The sequence below is a fragment of the Trichosurus vulpecula genome, chromosome 7 (genome assembly GCF_011100635.1).
Source record: "Trichosurus vulpecula isolate mTriVul1 chromosome 7, mTriVul1.pri, whole genome shotgun sequence".
NCBI classification, from domain to species: Eukaryota; Metazoa; Chordata; class Mammalia; order Diprotodontia; family Phalangeridae; genus Trichosurus; species Trichosurus vulpecula.
This window is the reverse complement of record NC_050579.1, coordinates 136,813,754-136,839,323: the sequence shown is the minus strand read 5'-3', so window position 1 is coordinate 136,839,323 and position 25,570 is coordinate 136,813,754. Positions and strand designations below refer to the sequence as shown.

Here is a 25,570-nt window from a genome sequence, read left to right as displayed (position 1 = left end):
CAGTGACTTAAAAAAACAAATTAAACAACAGGGCAGAGACACAGGCCCCACCGGCGCATTGCGGCCAGGACGAGGATGGCAGCGCCAAGTTCCCTCGGGACGCCACTCTCCTTGGTGACCTCATTTCTGGGGCCCTGAAAGCTCTCTGGCTCAGAACAGTGGGTGACCCGCTCTGGAGGTTCGGCGACCCCGGCGGAGGGCGGCCCCACTCGCGCGCTTCCCCGCCCCTCTCAGAGGTAGCGTTCACGCGGATGTGGGCATCGTACCCGTGCTGGGATCGCTCCGCCTGGAGACGATGCCGCGCGCTGCTCGAGGAGGTGGGGCCCACGGAGGGGCGTGGCCCCGCCTCTACGGTCGCTCCTTACCGCGTTCGAGCGACGCCGGGCTGCCCCGGGCCTCAGTCATGGCGGGGGAGTCGGGGTCGCATAGCGTCGTCTTACCACCTTCTCCGCCCCCCGCGAGCGGCTCCAGCGCGGAGGAAGGGGCGGCCGCCGGTCCGGCCAGAGAGGGCTACGACCCCAAGTGCGTGTTCTGTCGGATCGCTCTGCGGGAGGAGCCCGGCACCCAACTGCTGCCTTGCGAGGTCAGCCGGGGGTGAGGAGAAGAGGCACCTGCGCCGGCCGGACCTGGGCAGGATCTCTAAGAGCTTAGCTCTGTGCACGTGTGCCTGTGAGCTGGGGCTGGGGGCTTTGCAGGGAGGGACTGGCACAAACTTGGACCCCCGATCCCAGTTTGGGGGTGCGGCTAAGACTGGCTTGGGAGTTGGACTACGTCTTCCTCCCCGTGTGTGTGTGGGTGTGTGGAGGCGGGGGTGGGGGGGATTGGTCCTCGGGTGGTCCAGCTGTTTGAAGGTAATTCACTAACCGCTGTCTAGCTGTGGTCTGGCCGCCCATCCGCTTCTTTCAAAAAGAGGATCGCTTTTCCAAAAAGTTGTTTTGTGTATTAAAGGACGCCACCGTTTTTGTTTACAAAGTGGCATTAGTATCTTTCATATTTAGTCTATAAAGTATAGTATATTCAGGACATCACTGATAGAAAATAAAATGAGTTGTGTGATGCTAGCAAGGAGGAAAGCTTTGTTTAAACAGCAGCTGCTTACTGTTTTTCCTTTCAGGGGACTGGAAACTGCTTAAATGTCCACCAGCTTTGTGGATGGCAGAGTATGTGGCATATCAATGTCAGTGGCATAATGGCATAATAAAAAAATCAACATTATAAACATAATATTATGTATAACATAATGTATATAATATTATGTATATATGTGTATGTGTATAGATATGTAATAATATTATAAACATAATAAAAATAATCAACAAAGCGCCCACTATGTGCCAGGCACATTGCTGGGGATACAAGAAGAGGCAAGAAATAGAAATAAATTTTTTAAAATAGATGATTATAAACTTTGTGATCAAACAGAACATTCAAATAAAATAAAAATGAAATCATACACACACAATCACAAATGCCAAACTTTTCAGTTTATAAATATATATGTGCCACAGTGAGTAGAGCACGGGCCCTGGAGTCAGGAGGACCTGAGTTCAAATCCGGCCTCAGACACTCGACATGTGTACTAGGTGTGTGACCTTGGGCAAGTCACTTAACCCCAATTGTCCTGCCAAAAAAAAAAAACCAAAAAAAAATATATGTGTGTATACATATTGTGTATATCGAGAGATGTGTATGTATGTATATACTTTAACAAAAATGTCTTCGGTGTCCTCTTCTGATATCTAATAGTTTTTAAAATTTTTTTGTTTTTATAGATACCGAGTAAAATTTGATCTGAGTAGTTGATGTGTATGTTCTTCTGATTTTGATTTCTGCTTTCTTAACTCTTTCATAACTCTTCCGCATTATTTATTTTAATAATTTCAAAGGGTATTGATCTGTTGTATTGAAACAAGATGAGTTTATGCTGCTGTTTCCAGTAGCAGTACTGATGGACTGTTTGAAGTTTTGTGGGGTTTTTTCCTCCCAACTTTCTTTTTGCACATTTTTTAAAATAACATCATTAGGATATTTACCTACTATTACTGGTAACCCTTACCGTAGTTTGCCAGATTGCTTTTCATAAAGATTGCACCAGTTCTCAGCTCCACCAGCTGTGTAATACTGCAGCCAGTGTGCTCACAATACTGCCAGTATTGAAGTTTTATATTTTTTAAGTATCTTTACTAGTTTGAAGGGTATATGTAGTACTTCACTGTTCTAATTTGCATTTAATTTTTTAAGCGTTCATGTTTTTCCAGGTGATTATGAACAATTTCCTTCCAATACTGGCTGTTTAAAGTTTTTATTTACATGTAAATCTGTGTATGAATTTCTTATAGATTTTTGAAGTCATGTTTTTATCAGCTGTACATTCAGTGCAAAGATTTTTTTCTTATCTATTTCTTTACTTGGGATTTTGTTTTTATGTGAAAATATTATTTCTACATAATAAAATCTCTTTTTCCTCCTATAATTTCTTTCATTTCTCCATTGGGGGGAAAAAAAACCTTTTTTTCTCACCACAATTTCAATAAGTGTATCAATTTTTTTTCTGATGTTCTGTGATGTGCTTTAAGATATTTAGATAATGGATCTACTTGCCCTTGTGGTATTATGTAGCACCACAGAAAAATGGGGAAAATTCTATATGGGATCCAATTCTACCAGTTTTTAAAAATTTCTCTTAATCCCTTCCCCTGTGTTTTGTAGTCTTGGGTTTTTCAGATATTCACCTTTTGAATGCTTTTGGTCTAATTCTAGATTGTCTCTTCTGCTGTTTAGCTTTTTTGTTGTTTTGTTCCATGTCAGTTTTTGTTTTATAATATAATCAAAATATAATATAATCAAAACTTGATTGTGAAAATTTGGCCTTTCTCCTTCCTCGCCTTCTCCCCAACTCTAATGTATGCTCTTTTCCATATAAATTTTGCATTGTTTTATTTCCTTTTATGAAGGGGCTCTAAATCCTGTAGAGAAATTTGGAAGGACTTACATAAAGTTTTATGACAGGCAGACAGCTAGAGCTTTACACACATACAGGTGTATGGAGAGAAAAAGCAGAAGGGGAAGTAAAAGAGTAATAGGCTATTTAACATTTTACACATTGATGCGCATTTTTGTCTGCATTTAAAAAATTAAATAGTATTTTTGCTTCCTTTTTTGTTGAAAGTTAAGTGGCAAAATGTTTAAAGTAAATGCTAGCTTCTCTGAAAAGTTTATAGAAAGAGTTCTAGATTTAGAGTTAGAGCACTTGGCTCAGTTTATTCCTGATGTAACCTTGGGAAACTCACTCAACTTCCCTGGGCCTCAGTGTCCTCATCTGTAAACTGACAGGGTTGGACACGGGGATCTGCTGCCTCTTTCAGTTGTTCACTCTTCCGGGCTAATCGGTGAGATCCAGTGAAAGGTAGGACTGTTACCTAATATCACTTACTCCTCTGGTTTTAATTAGGGAAGGCAAAGGAAATATAAACTCCCTTTTAATGTTGTGGAGATTGTGCGGACCGGTGGAATTTATCCTCTTTGGCTTTGAATAGTAAAGTTCCAGAGTTAGTTGTTTACTTTTTAAATCCCTAGTATTCATTCTGTATTAATCTAGCCAAAATCACGGGCAGCTAACTTAAAGCAAACTTGGAATATGCTGGTTGGCTCCAAGTGTTGTTTCTTTTCTATCATTTATGGCATGAGATTTTTCTGTTTCACGTTGTTCTCTACTTATTCTAGCAGGAGTCCATTTCACAGTTCTTACTGGGCTCATCAGATATTTGGAAATGGTGAAACAAAGACCAAGGTTTCTCGTATTATGAGTGTACTGGCCTGAGGAAAAGGAAGAATTGCAGATAGTCCCTTCTCTTAAAAGTACACAGGATAAATTTATAAAGCATATAATGGAAATAGGTAAATAGCAAGTTGTACCTATGAATGTCTTTTACTTTGAAAGACAGATAGGGTCCTGAGAAGGCGCTTATAAGATGAGTCATTTAAAATGCCATAGTGAGTTCGTTAGGCTCCCCCACCCCCTTCTACCAAATTTGACTTATGTTTGTTGTACACATAATCTTTGCATGAACTGCTTCATATACAATGATTAGCCTCTTTCCACCAGACTTCAGTGACTCAGGAAGAGGGTGTGAGGGTCACAACTTTGTGCAGCTCTGCCTCACTTAAACCTAGTTTACACACAAGTCAAGACATCACCCTGCACGTTGTGATGTCATTGGTCCTCTTTGAAAACCAAGGAGGAGCAACTGGCCCATCGGCACTTTGAGTTCACAATTTAAAAGAAAGATCTAGTGGATCCTTTTGTAAAGGACTTAAGTAACTTTTATATAAAGTAATTCCCTTTATATAAAGTAATTCTGTGAAGTACATGTGTGACTTTGGGCCAGTCACCTAACTTTTCTGGGCCTCAGTTTTTCTTATCTCTAAAATGAGGGGGTAGGGGATTAGACTAGACCTTTGAGTCCCTTACAATACAAAATTTGTGATCTTAATTTAGAAGTCTGAAATTTCACATATCATTTGATTAAAGTGAAGTATACCTGCAACTAATGAGGTTGGATGAAGTGAAGCTCAGAAGTATGTGTGGGATCACTAGAATCTTGAAAATTTTATATGAGATAGAGATGATACTTCTCCACATTCTGGGTCTGACTTTTTTTCCTTTTTAAACCCAGAGTGGTCAGTATCCTGTTCATGAGCCTTTCTTCATTTAAAGTAAGGTAGTCCCCGTATATCATGATCACGGTCCGTTGTTCAGCGTAGACATAAAGCCTTTCCAGGTGGCTAGAACTTGCCAGAGGTTCTGCCAGCATAGCCTTTGAGGACTTAGAATCATATCAGTATCACAGTGATGCATAGTAATCTGTACATAGAAGAGATCCTTTACTGAGGAAACTGAGGATCAGTTTAAATATTCTAAACTGTGAAATGCTTAAATAAAACTAGGCATGTTTTTCTGGTTTTCTGCTTGACTATATACCTGAATCTAGCTAGGATAATATTGCAGTGCTAAACTGCCCCCAGGTCAGATTGATCTAAGACTTCAGATATTATTGCTGCTCTCTGCCAACTTTCTCTAAAGCAGAATTATTTTTTGTTTACATGCATCTTATTTTAGTGGCTCAGTTGAATTAGGGTTAAAACCAGGGAAAGCATTAATACCTGTGGGTGTGGGTAAACTACTTTAAAACCACTTGTAGGTGTATGGCGCTGGCAGGTTGGCTTGTTATTGCTTTCAGAGTTCTAGGGGAAAACCTTTGAGTACTAACCTCTTAAGTAGCTCATGAGCCCACATTGGTATATATACTTCCCACCCAGCAAACTCAATTCCTTGTTGAAGGTGATTTCCTGACGGCATAGCATGAACAGTGGTTACCAAGCATTTGTTCCAACACCAGGGCATGCTGTCCACACAAATGTAAAGTAGAGAGGTAACATATTCATTCATGCTAGGGAACTCACAACTCTAGAAGTGCAGGTCTGTCTTTGATGCCCTTTCTTTGAATGCAGTCTTCACAAGATTCACTGTGAGGTATGGCAGTAGTCATAGGTGAGTTATTCAGATGGCTGGATCAGACAGGTTGCTTTGGCAGCCGTGTTTCTTCCTGACCAAGTCCTGCTGCACTAGGGACATCAGTTTGTGCTGTCAGTAGCTACTAGACTCGGATGGGCAGGCCATGTTACTGGGCACCAGCAGGTGCTTTTCTCAGGGCATGGAATCTCTTCTGGAATCTTTTTGGCCCACCCAAGTAGGGAATCTGTAGCCTCGAGGCCACATGTGGCCCTCTGGGTCCTCAAGTACAGCCCTTTGACTGAATCCAAAGTTCACAGAACAAATCAAGTTTGGGTTCACTCAAAGGGCTGTGCTTGAGGACCTAGAGGGCCACATGTGACCTCAAGGTGGAAGGTTCCCCCCGCCCCCAACACTAGACTCTCCACGCTCCCGTTTTTGATAAGCAGCTGCACTTTGTCCCCCATCTCAGCCACTGTCTTGGCTGGGTAATAAAGAGAACTCTTCCATTGGAGTGCTACAAGTGCTTTTTCAGTATGGGCAATAACATTTAGCTTAGGCTTGGCAGAAGCCTCTTCCCTTTGACACCTCCATTAAGGTTGCTTGTCTTCTGACTGGAAGTAGCATCTAGCCTCTGACAACCATCCTTTGTGGCTTAAAAGCCTCTGCCCTCCCTAAGGTACTGGACCTTATTTGGGGCTGATAATGTCAGTCCTACTTCTCCTACTGTCTTTGGGTATTCCTTTGGGGATCTGATACGGAAGAGTGACTAGGAACAAAGGTATGAATGTAGTTTGTGTTCTTGAGTTAAGTTTTTTGTCTCCCTGGCCTTTTCATATGCAATTGGTATATTCAAGCTACTGACCTTTTTTAGGATAAGGAACTTCTGTTTTGCCTTCCCCTTTATATTTTTTTGTCTCTGTTTTTTAGTGCCTCTGAGCCTCTCTTATTCTCTGTAGGAAGTACCCACTGCCCTGGCAGCCTTTTCCTCTGTTTGGATGGTTCCTCCCAGAACCTCCCCATAAGGAGAGCTCCCTGGCCCGCCATGTCTCATTCTTTTTCCCCATTCCAGACTTTCTACTGGGTCCCTGCTGTGGAGTACCTTTTTCTTTCCTCTTCTTCCCCCCATCCCTACCCCTTCTTCCATTAGAACATAAGCTCTTTGAGGGCAAGGACTATCTTTCTTTGTACTGTTAATTCCAGTGCTTAGCACCATGCCTGGCATGTAGTAGCTTAAAAGCTTGTTAAATGACTGACTCAGTGTATGGCAGTGAATTTTTAAGAGTTCCTTGTAAAAATCTCCTATATTCTTTAGATTAATAGACTTGATACACAGTCCTAAAAAAAATTACACTCTCACCGTATTAACTTTAAACTGTTTGTTTTCACCCTCCTAAACTAATTGTTTTCCATCTGTATTCTCAGCTAGCCGTACTTTCTATGAATTTTATTAAGATGATATAGGGGAGTCTGGTACATTAATTCAGTGATTCTGTAATCTCACTCCTTCCAATGGTACCTTCAGTAGTAGCAGGTGTTGTACAATGGAAAGAATTGAGTTACTTAAACTTTCTGTGCCTCAGTTTCCTAACCTATAAAACAAGGAGATTGGACTAGATGGCTTCTAATGTCCTTTTGAGCTTTGGATCTATCATTGTATGATCCACCCATACCTTTTCATACTGCTCATGCTCATTTCTGCTCATGCCCCCTAATAAATTCTCCATGGAGAATTACAGCAGTGGGATGTCAAATCACTGGATCTGTTTTAACATTTTTATACCATTTCAGATCTAAATCACATCATTTGCATTTCAGCTGGAAAGCAATGAAAAAAGGATGAAAAGTTCTCAGATAATAACCATGCTTAATGCCCTAAAGCAGACCTGCACAACTTGGCCGTAAAATAGGCTAAACTTCTTCAGGCTGAAGATAGGTTTTTAGTGGTTCACTTTCCAAGTAAAGGTATAATTAATGATTAAACTATTTTGCCGATAAACCATATTAAAAAGGGGAAATTTCAATATCAGTCATACTTATTAAGATTTTTATTCATCATGAAATCACATTAATGTTAAAAAAATTACTTTGTTAAGTGGTACAAGTTTTAATACATTTTTCAGGTTTTCTTACTGTTTACATTTAGTAATGGTTGAAAACAAAGCAAAAAGCTACGACTCTCAGGCTAAAGACAAACTGACAATAGTTGATTGCCTTGGATCACATGACAAACAGGAGAGAGTGTGCAGCACAACCCATATGCCAACTTACATGATGGGCACAATAATGAGTAGTGGAAGGTGGGTTAAGAGGGGCACAGACAAAGCCTCCTTACGTCTTTACTTTCTTTTACATCTTCTACATTTTCCGTGGGCCACCTGAAATCCTTTAGCGGCTCTCAGGCTGTATGTTGTGCAGGCCTGCTTTAAGTTTAAGAAATGGTTTCTTCACAGCTATCCAGTGGATAATCACAGAATCTCAAAGTGGAAGGCACTTCAGAATCGATTTGATCCAAACTAGTTTTAGACAGGTATCTCCTCAACAACATGCCTCACAAATGGTTATTTTGCTTCTTGGAGACCTGTGGTACAAGAGAACCTACCACCTCCCAAGGCAGCTCATTCTATTTTTTGTACAACTGTTTTAGGAAGTTTTCCCTTAAATCAAAGCTAAATCTGTCTCTTTGTAACTTCCATCCATGGTTCCTGGTCCTACCCTTTGAGACCAAGTAGTACAAGTTTAATCCTTTTGCATGAAAGCTTTTCAAATGCTTCTAGACGTCTTGTGTGTCTATACTTTTCAGGCTAAACATTCTCCTCTCCCTTTAGTCAAGTCAATCCTTGTATGTCATGGTCTCTAGTCCTCATCATCCTGATTTCCACTTCTGAAGATGCTCCATCTTGTCAGTGTACTTCTTAAAAGTGTCTTTGGGAATGGGGAATGGCACTGGCCCTGGGATTTCTTTGGTTTGGGGAATTCTTGATAAGGGCACCCCCGTACTAATTTGAGAAGGTACAATAAATCTGTCCCTTCTTTGCAATCTAAAGCCTTAGAGTTGTAGGGCAACCAAGAGGTTAATTGGCTTGTTCACAGCCAATATGTGTCAGAATCAGGACTTGAACCTAGGTTTTCCAGACTGCTAGAAAAGCACTTTATACATTATACCATGCTGCTGCTCAAAATGTCAGTACCTTAAAAATTCATTATACCAAATGTGGTTGACCAAGGCAGAGTTCAGTGAGACTGTCATCTTCCACAGTCTATAGACACCATAACTTTCAGTATTGCCTAAGAACAAATAAATTAGTTTTTTTTTGGCTTTGGCTGTCAGGTTATTGATTCATAATTAGCTTGAAGTCCATTAAAATTTGCTGATCTATTTCATATAAACTGCCATAGTTCTCTCTTGACTTTTTCTTGGGGGGGAGACTCCAAATGGAGAGCTTTATAACTACGCCTATTGAATTTTATCTTATTAATTTTGACCTATTCTTTTTGTTGGGATCTTTTTTGGATCCTGATTCTTATCCAGTATTTTAGCTATCCTTTTCAGCTTTGGGTTGCCTTCAAATTTTAGAAGCATGCCATCTTTGCTTTCCTTCAGGTTATTGTTTAAACAAAAAAAGTGAAACAGTACTAGGCCAAGGACAGATCCCTGGGCCATGCCACGGAAGAGATTTCCCTCCAAGTTGGCATTGTCCTGTTATGACTGCTTTTTGAGACTGGTTTTCTATATCGAGCCTACATCTTCTCTAGCTTCCCTTACAATGGGAGCATGAGATAGTGTTTGGTTGAAATCAAGGTAAACTGTGTATAGTATTTTCTTGATTGCAGTTTAGTCTCATTTGGCGTGTGTGGTCATTGCTCCCTATCCTTGATGACCCCTAACTCTCTCTTTAATATGATTTTCTAGAATTGTGCCATGAATGAGGTAATACTTTTTTTTTGAAAATTGAGATAACAATTGCTCTTTTCTAGTCCTGAGGCATCGTTCCCATTCTCCCAGTTTTTTAGAGATCACTGACCATAACCGAGCAATCATACCTAACAATTTTCTCGATACCATGGGTTGTAGTTCATCTGGGTTTGGAGCTTTGAACTTTTTGAAGGCAGTTAAGCCCTTTTCTACTATCTCATCTCCTATGTAAGGAAAGTTCTATTACCCTCATTTTATAGGTAATTAACCTTAGGCTTAGTGACATTAGTGACTTGCCCCAGGTTCATCTGGAGAGTAAATATTAAAATCAGGACCAGAACCCAGGTCTTTTAATTCTAAGACCTTTATGCAGCCTTACACAACCTTCCATAATTATTCAGAATATTGAATAATACTCCTCTGCCACCCTTCTCTAAATTCCTCCTAAATTCAGAAGGAAAAACAGGTGCAATGTACCATTAACATTTTAATATTTGGAGGAATTTGGGTGGACAGATGAGGCCCAGGGAGTGTGGCCATGATGGAGCAAGCTTTTTTTTTATTGGTGGCTTAGTATAATCAAAACAGTCTGTCAGCTGCAAGTGTTCTAAAAGTAGATGACAATGCAGCTAATATCCTAACACCCATTTTGACAGTCTTTATTGGGTTATTTGTAGCAATCATGAGAAGGGAGGGAACAATTAATACTTGGAGATTTGTTGTCTTCTCCTGTTTCCGTTCTTGCTGCTGGCTGGGGGTTGGACCAGCAAGACAAAGAGCCCATTCTCTGAAGCACACTGCAGGGCAGGAGTTTCTGTTTTTGTTTTGTTTTGTTTAGAGGAGGATCTCTGTGGAATATACACACTTGCCTAATCATGGTTTTTCCTTTTTCTATACTTTTGTGATTTTAAAAATTTAGATTCAAATTAGACGATACCCAGGGTATTGAGAAAATTGTTAGGTGTGATTTCTGAGTTATGGTCAGTGATCTCTAAAAAACTGAGAGAATGGGAATGATGCCTTAGGACTAGAAAAGAGCAACTGTTAGTTTGAAAAAAAAAGTTTTACCTCATTCATTAGGGGATATCTAGGATTGGAAGCAATGACTACACATGCCAAATGAGACTAAACTGCAATCAAGGAAATACTATACACAGTTTACCTTGATTTCAACAAAACTGTGTCATGCTCCCATTGTAGAAAAACTAGAGAAGATACAGGCTAGATATAGAAAACCAGACTCAAGAAAAGCCTTTCCATCTCCCTCATTGTATGTTTTCTTCCTTCCCATTGAAATAAACGAAAAACAACATCCCTGTAACAAATATATGTAGTTAAACCAAATTCCCACGTAAGCCATTTCCAAAAATACATCTCACTTTGCATTGATTCCAACTCTGTGTCAGAACATGGGTTGCATGCATCATCATCATCATTATAATGGTCGGTCATCTCATTAATCATAGTTCTTAATTGCTTCAGAATTGTTTGTCTTTAAAATGTTGTAAGCTTATAAATTGTTTTCTTGGCTCTCTTCAGTTTCCCTCAGTATCATTTCATACAAGTCTTCGCAAGTTTCTCTAAAACCATACTTTAATCATTTTTTATAGCACAGTAGTATTCCATTCCATTCATATAGGGTAATTTTTTCAGCCATTTCCCAATCGATGGTTTCCCACCCCTCCACTCCCTTTACCCCGTAGGGTAAAAGCCTAGTAGTAATGTTACTGGTCAAAGGGCACTTGCACTTCTCATGGCTTTTTCATTGAAGCTAAGTGTGCTGGCCAGTGACATTGCTTTCCCTTATTCATATTCTGTTTTAAAGTTGCTGTAACCATGGGAAAAGAAACCCAGTGGGAAATTAGTGACTCTAGGAAAATGTTAATTCAGAAAGGTTACATGTGTTATTTTCATGGGCACTGAATTAAATTTCAGTTTTATAAAAGGGAAGGGGAATATAGAAGATGATTCCATTTCCTACACTCTGAATTCCATGAAGGTAGAAACCATGCATGTCTTTTCTTTTTTTTAAATTTGATTTAATTTTTTTCAATGAACAAAAGCTATTTTCTCTCCCCCTACACTCTCATTGAAAAAAAAAGAACAATAACAACAACCACCTTGGTAACACGTCTGCATAGTCAATTAGAACAAATTCCAAAACGGATCTTTTTAAATTGCGTACCTCCCTCTGTGCCTGTACCATGCTTGACACACCGTAGTTGCTCACTTAATGTCTATTAAATGAATGAGGGAATAAAAGCTTCCTCAGTAGCGAAAAGAATGAATGTCCTATAAGTGAATGTCCATTCACTAAGCCTAAGGTTAATTACCTATAAAATGAGAGTAATAGAACTTTCATTACATAGGAGATGGGACAGTTAAAAAGGGCTTAACTGCCTTCAAAAAGTTCTAAGCTCCAAATGAATGTCCTATAACACTTTTATACTGTTGGCCAATTGAAGCTTATTTTTTTGCTGCAGTGAGGTCTGTTGTATATAGCAATGCCATGTATATTCTAATATACAATTATATACCTGTGATCTCTTTGCTGTGGTTATTGTAGGCTCATTGCTCATCCTGTGTAACTCTTATCTTTGCCTTCCCATAATGTGACCACAAGGGACCCACCCATTATGTTGGAGGCCTTCTGATCTTTTGAGTATACCATCAGAGTATGCAGGCTATCTATTGGTTATGCCCAGATCTCATTAAGCACAAAATCATGGAGTGAAGGCTATTTTTGATTTATTGGTGTATACTTTTCAGGAGATGAAAGTCTTTTGAATGAAGTAAACCAGAAAAATAGTGATTGTAACCTAATTCTTCCCCCCCAAGCAAAAAAAGTTAAGCTGTAACACCTGGATCAATAACTGCCATATAGAGCCCAAAGTTCTTGTTATAATGGAAGAAAAGACTGAATTAAGAGAAAGTGAAATGCAAAAGAAAAAAAAGTTATTGCTTTTTATGGCATGGTAACCAAAACTTTAAAATATGCTTGAGTCAGAGAAAAGACATATACCATTAGCAATAAAGAAAAAACATGAACTCTGGAATCCTTGATAATGAAGTGGCACTGAACCATCTTATGATTGCTTTTTTTTTTTCATTATTCCTTTTTGTGGATTGACTTCATAGTCAGCCCTGTTGTTCACTGGGATTAATGAAGGTCCCGTTGATGGGATGGTCGGGTGCCTGTGCTTGGATGCCAGTTCCAAAATCACATCTCTCTCTAGCTTCAAAACACTATCGCTAGCAGTTTCTCTCTAGCAAAACAGGACAGCATGCCCTAGCAAAATGTTTCTCTCTCTTCCTGATACAGTAGCCAGCTGCACCTATAGAATTTTTTAGTTTGAACCAGCTGTGTACTGGCTGAACTGGCTGTGTACTGAGTCATAAAGATACTCGCTACTCACTGACCTATCATGTGCATTCAAGACTTATGTATGTATACTCCCTTCATTTATCTTGTCTAACAAGACTTTGATGAGGAGCAGCCTGGGTATTTCCCAGTCAGCCCTTACCATTAATTGACTTAGTGACATTTCAGGCCTGAAACCACACCTCCATGTAGGCCCCTACCCCCACCCGGGGCTATTTCCTAGTGAACTTTGGGTAAAATACCTGTGCAGCAGATACAAAAAGTGCATGTTCCTTTAAGAAGTGACCACTCCTTAACTATTCCCTCATCCTGCCCTGAATCACCTAATTAGCATATTTGGCTCATGTTTTACTATAGAATATTCTATATAGACTTTACCTTCATACCTCCAAGGTTGCAGGTTCCATAAGAACTCTTGCCCGAATCTTTGCCACCTTGACCTAAAGAATGCTTGAGATAGCGAATTCATTCCAGATGGCCCCAACCCTTAATCTGGGAACTTTAGTCTCAGGATTCCTATCCCTGAATTTTGCTCTCAATATCATGAAGCTAATTTTCCAAAAGTTTTCGTTAGAGATTGTCTATATAATTCTAAAACCTGCTTTGAGTGGCACTGGCATTATTCAGCTTTAACTTAAGCACCACTTCCAGTAGACCGAGAGTTATAGTTTCTGGGCAGTGCCAAAATAGTATTAGGAAATGCTTACAGAACTTGTTATTTCTGAATTGAATGTTAAATTTAACGACTCTGTCTTGGAGTTTGCAGCCTTCAGTTTTATTCTAGAGACAGTCTCTGAATTCTTTCAATGGGAATTTCGTTTTCCATGTTCAGAAGTTCTGGGAAGTTCTCTTTTATTATTTCCTTCATTATGGTGTCAGTTTATTATGTTATGTTCTTACAGGAGACCCGTGATCTTTAGGTTGTCACTGCACATCCTGTCTTTGAGTTCTGTATGTTTTGCTTACATAGTGCCATATTTTCCTCAAATATTATTGTCTTTTTGCTTCTCTTCTAGGTTGTTCTTCGCTTCTGTGTATATGCATTCCCAATTTTTTGTTCGCTCTTTTATTAATTTGGTGATGTTTGCTATTGTAGATTCAAGTTTTTCTTTTCTGTTGATTATTTTTACTATGTAGGAAACAAATTCTGCTCTCATAATTCTCATTTAAACTTCTCAAAATTAGCATGTTGTGGTTCCATGTTCTCAAATTAAACAGGGTCCTCTGTCTCATCAGGTGTTGAATCATTTTCTTTTATTTTGAACTATTTATTCATAAGTGCCTGAACTTGTTTACTAGATCTGGAGGCCATATTTCTTTCTGTTGTTACTGTTTTGCCTGTTGATTTATGCGTTAATATTCAAGATCTCTGAGTTATCTTCTTCCTGGATTCTTTGGTACTTTTAGTCTTCCCCCTTTATTTTCCTTATCACTCACTTCTTGGCTCCCTCCCCTCTGATTGTGACTTCCTGGGGGACTGGATCTGGACTGGATGTCAATATATCTCAGCCCTTTTCCATTCTAGGCAGTTTATGTTTCATCAGTCTAGGTCTTTGCCCCATCTGACTTTTGAGTGGACAGTCCTGGCCCCAGCTGTATGCTCTTCCCTCAGGCTTGGTAGAGTACTCTCTGTCACATACAGTTTCCTGCCTTGGTGACCTGTCCCACTCCTCCTGCTCCTCAGCAGTTCAGAGTTTTGCTGGGCTGGTGCTTCTGGATTACCATCTTAAAAGGCTTTTGCTCCTGAAGGGCTGTGGCCAAGCTGATGGCAGAACCTAGACTTCTGGAGCCCAGAGGTCTCTACAGTACTGGAAAGAGGGAGGGGAGACTGGGATGGGTTTTGATGTAAGTCTGTGTCCTGTACTTGGGTCTGCTAGTGCAGCTTCACTGCTGGAAGCATTTGGCAGGTAGGGCAGTGATGCAAAATGAACTCAGGGTCAATGAGTGTTAGTTCCTGAGATTTTTGTTTATTTGTTTTAGCCTTCTTTCGGATTTTGGGTGACCTAGACCATGGAAATAGCTGAATTTACTTTATCTTTGGCACATAATTTCTGTTTCGGAGGTTGTGGAGATCAGAGAAAATGTCTAATCTGCCATCTTGTTGCTCATGTGCCTCAGAACCAGGAAATGCTTTTAAAAGATTAATTGAATAGCAGATGAAAATGGATGTTTTATTCCATTAGCCTGAAGACCTGGTTTGTTTCCAAGACATCAGACCTGGAGCTCCACACCATTATCTTGTAGTGCCAAAGAAGCACATTGGAAACTGCAAAACCCTAAAGAAAGAAGATACACCCTTAGGTAAGACTTTAATAATATCATTTATGGTGATATCATCTTGGGTTGGAAATTTTAGAAAAGCAATATTAATTTGATTTTAAGATGTCATCGTATGACTTGACTGTATACGATAGATGATCACAAACTGGCTTAAATGAGATAATATTTGTAAAGCACTTAGCATAGTGCCTGGCACATAGTAGATGCTTAATAAATGCTTATTTCTTTCCTTCTAAACTGAACTTAGTTTGCTACATTTACCTTCTGAGCTTGTAGTGTAAATTCATGGTAAGTAAAACACTGGAAACTTGTGGAATTTGGGACCTAGTGATCAACTTTTGCTACTGGTGAAAAACTAGGTCTATGTTTATGATGGATTAGCTTTCCTCTCTCAGTTCTGCTCCCTTTTTACACCATAACCTTTTGTACCTTAAGTTACTTGGGCTCAAAGTTTGATGTGATTATTCTTATCAGAGCCTGGGATCAGTTGGCTAACTATTTTAAGATACCTTTACATGAGAGACAAATTGGGCCACATTCTAGGAGGTACCTTTATAATGTCTTGGAGCAGTAGTGATCTTCAGAACATCATAGAATCATAGACATAAGAGTTAAAAGGGACCTCAAAGGCCACCCTGTCTAGTCCCCTTATTTGATAGATAAGGATTAAGGCTCAAGGAAGTTTTAGTGACTTGTTCCAGGTCTTACATATCAAACCCAGGACCTCTGTCTTTAGACTAGGTGCTCAGTACCACCATGGTGCCTCCCTTAAAAATGTGCCCAATCTCTAACTAGTAGCTTGCTTCCCTCCAAAACTCTGGGCCTGTTTGACTTCATTTGGACCAGATTTAATGTTTTTGTTGTTGTTCATTCCTTTCAGTTGTGACCACATTTGGGGTTTTCTTGTAATGGTGTGCCATTTTCTTGTTCGGTATTTAATGCTAGTATTTATTTTTATTTAAGGGCTCCAGGTTTGGGTTTGTGGGTTTAGTTTAGAGATCAGTTTATTGTGAAACTTAATTTGGCTACAGAGTGGGAGCAGGTTGATAGTGAATAGAGATATTTTATGTAATCCGTTTTAACAGCTATTGTAAGTTGACATTGTTTTGTTATATTCCACATATATGGAAAGATCTGATTTTTAGTCTAAATACTTTTTCATCATAGGTCAGTTTTCACAATAAATTCTGTTTCTATGCAGTGTTTGGCAAATATGGCTTTCTGCTTAATTTAATAATCATCAGGGTGACTGATTGCTAATCCCTGCATTGTGAATAGATAGTAAATATTTTCAAGGAGTTAGATTTCAATAAACACTTAAATTAAATAAAATCTAATCTTTGATCCAAAAGGCAGTTTAGGATCTTTCAGTGCATCAGTTTGTATGTTGCTCCAGATGAAGAGTTCTTAAGCTATTTTATGTCATGGACACCTTCTCAGAATGAAGTTTTTAAATACAGAATAAATGAGGATAGCCCACATTTATATGGCACTTTAAAGTTTGCAAAGTGCTTTACTTGTGTTATCTCATTGGATTTTCTTGACAATTCTGAGGTTGGTGCTATTGTTATTCATGTTTTACAGACAAAACTGCACCTGGCCAGGGAGGTTAAATGACTTAACTGGGTCACACAGAGGGATTTGAATTCAGGTCTCTTGACTCTTAAGCTCAAAACTCTAGCCACTTTGCCACCTAGCTGCCTTAAAAATACATACGATTACAAAGGAAACCATTTTTTTTTTGGAATATAGTTATCAAAATAAAAATAAATTCACAGACCCCAGGTTAAAAAGCTCTGTAGGTTTTCAAATTATGGGAGATAGGTCTGAATTTAAACTGACCCTAAGGCATATTCTGAAATTTCCTTTTTTAATTAGTCCCTGAAAGCATACTGCTTGCTTTTCATTTTTGAATCTCTTATCAAAGTAGAGAGCTAGCTGAATATGCCTCTCCCTAATCCCCAAATCTTCCCCCAAATCCTAGTTACTAGAACTGTTTTTTTCATTCAGAAGAATGAATGTCTAGTTGTCTTTTTAATTTTTATGATTTTTCCTATCAGTGTAAGAAATATTCTGGTGAAGCATAGATTGTCTATATTGTTTTCACCTGAAACAAATTCCGTATGCTTAAGATGTTGCGGAAACCAGATAAGCAGAATTTCACTTGTTAAGATGCCTTAATTTTCACCCCAAGTGCTTGCTTCATAAGTAGTCACCCAAACCCTTTAATGATGTATTGTTGCCGTTGATTATTATCCTGCTAATTTGAACACACTTGGAGACCAATTTTATATGGGGTCTGGGTTTCCTTTAGTGATGAAAAATTAAGTCCATAGTGGCCCTCCCTGGCTAATACATTTTTTTTCTTTGTACTTTATTTTTGTTCTGAACCTGGGGTGAGTGTTTGTCTGACTAGTTACTGCCTTTTCGGGTAAGATGAGGATCCCAAACAATGGGATGAGGGGAGACGTTTCTTGTGCACTAAAAATCATCTCTCTACTATCTCTAGGTTTCTTCATTAGTTTCCTTTGAAAATTTTTGATACAGAGTAGAAGAATTAGTATGTGTTTTAGTATGCTTGACATCTTAGTGTTTGCTAAGGGTAGTTTTTTTTTCCTTTTTACAGTAGAGAAAATGATTACTGTTGGAAAAACTGTTCTTCAGCAGAAAAATGTCACTGACCTGAGTGATGTGAGGTATGAGTATACCCAGCTATGACCATATTGGGAATTATTAATTTTATAAAAGATTACTGCTAATCAGGTAATGAGAGCAAAGCTGACAGCCCATTGCTCCTCAGATGGTTTGAGAGCTGAAATTGATAGTAAATTCGTTGCTAGTGTGCATACCTTGTACAACATGTTGTGTTCTCACTGATTTCTCTACTGTAATTGAATTGGAGTTGATCACATGACTGCTAAAGGAATGAATGCAAGAATTTATGCAGTGTTTTTACTAACCCACATGGTTTGTTTAAATATCAAAAGCTTCTGACTTTGCAAGATATCAGCAGGAAAACCCAAAGAGAGTTTTGGAAACCCTCTTCAAATGAACGAACATTTATTAATTGCCCACTATATGAACAGCGCTCTTTTGCTAAGAAAAGGGGGTGGGGGATGAGCAAAAGATACAAATATCAGAGACATATTCTGTGCCCTTAAAGAGTTTTTAATCTGTTAGGGAGCTTTCTCTCTCTCTCTCTGTATCTCTCTGTCTCACTCTGTATCACACACACACCCACCCACCCACCGCCTTCAGATGTATAGAAAAGGTACAAAGTGCTCTGTGAAGTCTGATTCTGGGATTCAGAATTGTACACTTTAATCATAGGATCACAGATTTAGAACTCAAAGGTCATCTAGTCCAACTCCTGTATTTTTATTTTTTAACAACATTATTCTGAATTTAATAATAAAACATTTTCCTACACAAGTTATCAATAGGAAAAGAATGCACATGAAAAGGTTAACTGTGTGACTACCATCTTGTATGTAGGGCTGTTTTCCTTTGCAGGGTCAGCTAGGCAAACCAAGCTTGTAGTCAGGAAGGTCTTGCTTCAAGCCCTGCATCTGGAACATACTATCTTTGTGTTTCTAGATGTCAGTTACTATCTCACTGCCCCAGGCACCTCCCTGAAAATATGAATTACTGGTCAGTTGCTGAATGGCATTGGTGGAAAGGGGGTTTCTTCACTCAGAGTTACCCTTTAAATTATAGGTCTAGACAGAGGTTTCCAAAGTGGGTAATACTGCCACTCAGCGCCCCCCCCCCCAAACAATGGGGGGGTGGTAGCCTCAGGTGCAACTAGGGACCTCAAATAAAAATAAGGGGCAGTAAAAGCACAAGGAAAGAAGAAAAGATAAAAAAAAAATTGAAAAAAACATTCATACATGTTTCATCTGTTATGTAACAGGGTTAAAGTCATAGTGATTACATTTTTTTCCAAATAAACACACAAAATGCAAGTTATAACCTATCGGTGGTCAAGTCCACCAACAGGTCTTAACAAGGAAGTGTTGGTGGGGAAGTGTGTTGCACATCTTTGGGAAGTCCAGCATGCATCAGCAGGAATAGGTGCATATAATGACTTGTTTGCCATATGATACTGTATGGTTACGTGAGGCAGTATTGTGTCATCAAAATTTCAATGCAAGGAAAAAACTCACAAATTTACAATAAATTATTAAATTTAAGATGGTTTTTTTTTTAAAAAAAATTCGTATTTTTTAAATGATGCAAATTTTTTTGAACTGTTAAATGGTTAAAAAATGTATATATTTTGGGGGCAGGGTGCTGAGTAATTTTTTTTTTGAAAAGGGGTCAGTAGGCCAAATAAATTTGGGAACCTCTGGTCTAGACAAAAAAAAAACGAATTGAGATCATTATAAATAATTATAAATGTTGTTCTCTGAATCTGCTTTTTTCATTTTATATCATTTCATACATATATCAAATCTTACATTCCTCATATTCATTATTTCTTATGGTACAATTATATTCCATTACTCTTATGTCTCAAAATTGATTCAACTTCACAGGTATCTGCTTTGTTTCTAATTTTTGCCACAACACAAAGTGCTGCTATGAATTTTTTGGTACATATGGGACTTTTCCATGTCAGACCTTCTTGGGAAATATCCCTAGTAGTGGAATTTCTTGGTCAAAGGGTAAGGAGAATTTGGTCACTCATTTTGGATAATTCCAAATTACGTTCTAGAACAGTTTGACCGATTTTAGGTCCATCAGCAATGTGTTAGTGTGCCTGTTTTTCCCATAGTCTCTCTAGTAGTGATTATTGATGTATAAAGAAGCCTTGTTGTGATGACATAGTACCAGCTCTGTGTGCCTTGCTCACTTGTCAGCCCTGTGACTGCCATTTGTGGTTTGGATTGTTAGGTGGTAGGCACTTTATAAATGTTTGTTACTGTGTTGGATGGATGAACAGTTGTTATGAATATGTATTTCTTTATTCACTACATATGATCCTTTGAAGTTGTATATAAATGGAATTTTTGTAAACAAAATATCTTAAACACATTGTAAACTCTTACAAAGCAAAAAAAAAAAGCCCCAAAACGAAATCCTTATTTTCAGAGTAAAATCAGATGTTTGCACATAGTTGATCTATATTGTTTCCTTAAAATGAAGCGTACCTGTATGTGGGCTTAACATCTGCTGAAATTGTTCTTGAGAAGGCTTGGGGTACTTGGCTTAGGCTCAGCTTTTGACAAAGGCAAGAGTGCCCTCTGCTGATCGAATAATAGATCAACTCTGGTGTTTATACTTCCCTGTTTTCATAGCCCTATATTTTAGGTTTAATATAGGAGTGATGCTTTAGAGCAGTGTTTCTTTAATTGTGCTGTAGGGAATCCTGCAACACCTCAAGCTTTTTTTTTTCTCAGTGACCTTTACCTTGTTGGTTAATTTAGTATAACATTTAATATAACAATTTTAGAGAATTTTACTATGAGATTTCTGCCATTTTTTTTTTAAATCAAAGGATTCTTCCACTGTGGAAAAAGCCTGAGAACCACTGCTTTGGAAGGAGTCTTACATGTAAAAGGTGCACAGATGGAATCTTTAAAGACATTGGCCCAGCTACTATGAACTGCCTTCTGGGAGAATTAATTTTGAAAATCAAATCCACCCCCAGGCATCTCCCCAGGATGATGTTTTTTAAAATAGATGGATCCTTTAATAGAGTTAAATGATGGTCCCAAATTCATTTGACAGCTCCTGATTCTCTGCTCTTTTGTTTCAGAATGGGTTTCCACTGGCCTCCATTCTGCTCTGTAGCCCACTTGCACCTTCATGTCCTGGCACCAGCTAGTCAACTGGGCTTCTTATCCAGATTGGTTTATAGACTCAATTCATATTGGTTCATCACAGTAAGTATTGTCGACTTACCAACAGTCAAGAGATAAGGGTGTTGAACAGCCCCTCCTCTGCCCCCCAACTTCTATAACTTCCTTCCTCTGAGTAGTTTTATTCCCAACTGACAGGTCTATTCTAACCCATCACAGTTGTGTTGGGGGAAAGAGGAAAGGGATCTAGGAAAATTTTCTCAAGGTTATTTGGAATAGGAGGTTATTTTGAATAGGTTAGTTTTCGTGACTTTAGGAAGCTAGTTAGGGAGAGTCTGTGAGTATTAATGGTCATATCTGACCCAGGGTCCTCTGCCTAAACTAGCAGAGCTTTCCTGAGGCTTGAGAAAAATAGCCCCAGCTGTTTTAGTCATATGGCTGTGGCCTTTGGCTTGTCAAATAAATATAAGAGGTGACTGGAATCTTTAGGCTCAACTGTGTAGCAACTGATCAGGCTTAGCTTTTAGGCTAATGGCCTAATGAAGACTAATGGCCATACCTGCTTAATTTATCAGTAAGTAGTATATGCTTGTTTTAGTGCTAAAAACTTAGATGGTGCCTGACATCTGGAAGCTCATATGTTATAAGTGTCAGCTTTTATCTTCTAAATTGTGCTCTCCAAATGATTTTACTTAGTTTGTTTTTAGAGATATCTGTAGGGTTCTGAATCACATTCCCTTACGAAGTGAAGCCTTTTTATATTCTTTGGAGAAAATGAGTAGAAATAAATGTGCATTTATTAATAGGCAGTAGAGTGGTTCTGAGAGAAAATAAAGACAATGATGAACACTCCAAAGTAGGGGTGGGGAACCTACTGCCTGAGGTCTCATTTGGATTCAGTCAAAGGGCCACACTTGAGGACATAGAGGGCCATATGTGGCTTTGAGGCTGCAGGTTCCCCATCCTTGCTCCACAATCTCTACCAAGAAGTACTGAAGGGTCCACATTTTATAAAAGAATTGAGGAAAAACTCTAAAAATGAAAAGAAATTTTAAAAAGTTAGTTTGCTTTTTAAAAGTTTGGACTCGCAACTTTATATATTAACTTCTTTGTGGGGGCATTTGAAAGAAAAATAGCTGACACCTATGAAGTGTTTTAAAATTTACAAAATGCTATCATAACTTAATAGGTAGCTTGAGATTGTACTAAGACTTTGGCACAACCTGAATTATTTCATTTGAGCCTCAAAATAACCCAGTGAGTTAGGCATTGCAGATATTATTTTCCACATATCATAGATAAAGAAACTTAGGCTCGCAAAGGTTATGTGATAGATATGCCCATGTGCCCATGCTCACACACCTAGTAAGAGTCAGAGGTAGGAGTTAAACCCAAGGCTTCCTGACTCCTAAGTCCAGCATTCTACCCAATAAAAGCCTGCTTTGTCAATGTAAAATAATTTACATTATGTTTGGGGACTTTGACCATATTTTCTAGGAAGCAGAAGCCAGTTCAGTTGTATAGGGTTTGCATAGGAATGGATCAAAAAACATTTATTTAATGCTTACTGTGCGCAAAACAAATCTTCTGAGTACTGGGGAAAAAGCAAGATAGACCCTGTTCTCATTGAACTCAAATATTAAAGGGAAAGACAACACGTTTGCCTGTATGTATAATTGGGCTTCACTACAGATAATTTGGCCGAGCAAATAACATTTTTCTTTCTTTCTTGATTTTTGCAGGCTGATCAGCTGATTGAACGACTACAGGCTGGCAGTGCTACCAGTTGAAGAGTTGTCTTGATTTTGGCTCACAGTAAATTAAAAACTTCAGTACTTAGGAGTCTTTTTGCTATTGTATAGCTTGATGTGTTTAGTGACAGGCCATCTGAAGCAGTATAGAATCTTCTGCTCTGAAAAGATAGAAAAAGATACAAGAATTTGAATTTGAATCTTAATGAGACATGTGATCATAGTTTACATAAGTACTTAGTGACCTTGGGAATATTTTAATAGAAACATTACAGGTTAAAAAATCACATTAAAACTTACAAAGAAGGATTCTATATACATAGATGTGTGTATACACACAAGTTATTTTCATATTTGAATGGATGACTTCTAACTAATATTGCTCTTTTAATATGTTTCTAAAAAAGGTCACACTACCAAGAAATTCTGCTGAAGTCCTTTTTTAAAACCTCCTTTTATTATTTATTAAATATTTATAACAATTACTTTCTGTAATAGTAGTACCCAGTTATATGCTGTTGTATGACAGGATAGGAAAGAAAAGGAGACTTAAACCAAGTTATTTATTCCCAGATCTGTTTTCACATTCGGCAGTAACTATTTTTCATCCCCTTTAACCTTATCTCACTTAAATATTATCTTAATACATTGACAGAAATGCCACCTAAGGATCCCAGTAACTTGGATTAGAAAAGGTTGCTTGTGTGTGACACCACTTAACTTTTTACTGGATCAGAGTGCTAAAGTTCATCTTTTCTCCAGGTAGTCCATCTTCAGCTTCCTAAGGCTGTGACCATGATTTCTAGTAATGTACTCATCAATTTTTTTTAAAACTAGATATTAGAGTTCATTGTAATGGATGAGATTTTGCCTGTAATGACATGGGCTGGGGAAGAAATACTTATAATATAGAAACTGATGATACGAATGTATCAAAATTGGCAGGAACTGTTTTTAATAACACATTTTTTCTCCCATCTGAAAGAAGTTAAATCAAAAATGAGTAAATTTGTTTTTTTTTTTTTTCTGGAGGGGGGAAAGGCAGGGCAGTTGGGGTTAAGTGACTTGCCCAAGGTCATACAGTTAGTACGTGTGTCAAATGTTTGAGGCCATATTTGAACTCAGGTCCTCCTGACTCCAGGGCCAGTGCTCTTCTCACTGTGCCACATACTTGCCCCCATACTTGTTCTTCTTATGCCACTTCTTCCAACTGTTCCTATCATCCGCGCAAAAAAATATGCTTAGGATTTCTAGAAATTGTAAAATAAAACAGGGGATCTTGTTCGATGTCTGTAAAATTAATGAGATGCAAAATGGTATAATGGATGGAGGACTGGCCTTAGAAAAAGCAAGACCCGCCTATTAACTATGCTGCTGTGTGACCATGGGCAAGTGACTTAAACTCTCATGATCCCCCGAGAGTTCTCAGTGCCACTCTCCAAGATGAAATTGGGAGATGCGTTTGTGATTGCATTGGTAGAGTTTTTCCATCCAGCAGTTCCTTACACTGATGAAATCATAGGTCTGGACAAAAATAAATAAAATTCCTATTCCTGATAGTTTATTCCATTGGGTACATTGCTAAAAAGAAGGAAGTGCCATTGTCTTTGTGCTAGTCCATTTTAGTACATCTCTTTCTAGTTTACACTCAAATTGGTGGATGAGTGAATAGTAATGTATTGTTTCTGGAGGATTATAGTATTGTATGATGAATATAAATGCATATGTAAGGAAGAGGGCCTCTGTGTTGAAATGAAATAGTATTTGGTCTTAAGCTATTGATGTTTGCCTACTTGTTACTAAAGAAACAGCACTTTTAAGTTAATGGAATATTGATACCAAACAAATCTGGCACTTAATGAAAATAGCTTAATGAAAGATTTCATTCATTTGAATCCTATTTTCCATAATTATTATTATTAGTTCAAGAGTGAAATGAGCTTCAAGATTTAATTTTTGTTACTGGATTTTAGAGATTTGGGAGCAGACTCATGTATTGTATACCATAGACTTAGAGAATGTTTGGGTTTAAAGAAACCTTAGACATCATCTGATTGAACCCCCTCTTTATATGGAAACTGAGGCCCAGAACAATTAATTGACCTGGCTAAGGTCACATAGCAAGATGTGTAATGGCAGAAGAAGTACTAGAACCTTAGTCTTCCAAGTTCTCCATCCATTGCTGAGTCGGAAGACCTGGAGCTAAAAACAGCAAATGAGGTTGAATATGAGTTATGTTTTGGCCTGGCTTTCTGGAGAGAGCTCATAGTAAACTTGCCTTGTCAGTGAAAACACTGTCCCTGTCCCTGTCATCACAAATCACTTGACAGGAAAGGGCTTTGTTCTTCCGTGTCACCTTTTTTGGTACTTTGCCAGGTTTTTTAATTTAAACTAATGTAATGAATTACCGTGGTCTTAGCTAGATATGCATATTTAACAGACAGTGATAAGGTATGCAGTCGTATAGATTTCCAAGTAGTGTAAGCTCTTCTGGATGGTTTATTGATGTGTGTATATAGGTTCAACAAATTATCACATAACAATTTTTTTCTCTCTCTCCCAATTGGAAACCCCAAGGAAAATGAAGAAACCATTTTTATTGGAAGCCCATTATGTTTGCTACTAGAAGCTAATGTTTTTCAGTTTACTAAACTTTTCACTTGGCCTTTTCAGTCAAATAGATTGAAGAGGGCTCACTAGCTGTTTTCAAGATTTGGTAAGCAGCATAGCAACAACAGTAACAATCATTTGTAAGCTTTTGCAAAAATGTTATGGTAGTATTGAAGACGTTACTGATGAATAAATACTGTGGTACTTTGTAACTACTGAGTTGTGAGATGTGCTAGATTGTTAGTAATGAGCCACATAAAATAATGTGAAAGAGAAAAGTAGGCAAAAATTAAAAATACTTTGTGTCAAATTATA

At 38.4% G+C, this 25,570-nt stretch overlaps 1 protein-coding gene across 1 annotated transcript; it reads left to right on the top strand.

Annotated features, from left to right (window-relative positions):
* Window positions 1-239: 239 nt before the first annotated feature.
* Window positions 240-25,570, top strand: HINT3 (histidine triad nucleotide binding protein 3). The gene is made up of 5 exons (XM_036766360.1): window positions 240-583; window positions 14,994-15,111; window positions 17,717-17,786; window positions 20,852-20,978; window positions 22,637-25,570. The coding sequence occupies exons 1-5, from the start codon at window positions 296-298 to the stop codon at window positions 22,682-22,684; spliced, it is 651 nt and encodes a 216-aa protein (XP_036622255.1). The 5' UTR covers window positions 240-295; the 3' UTR covers window positions 22,685-25,570.

Excerpts from the sequence above, each read along its gene's own strand:
- HINT3 (XM_036766360.1), top strand. The coding sequence starts at position 296 with ATGCCGCGCGCTGCTCGAGGAGGTGGGGCCCACGGAGGGGCGTGGCCC. Across the intron at positions 584-14,993 it reads CCCAACTGCTGCCTTGCGAG|CCTGAAGACCTGGTTTGTTT; the intron begins GTCAGCCGGGGG and ends TTATTCCATTAG. Across the intron at positions 17,787-20,851 it reads ACTGACCTGAGTGATGTGAG|AATGGGTTTCCACTGGCCTC; the intron begins GTATGAGTATAC and ends CTTTTGTTTCAG.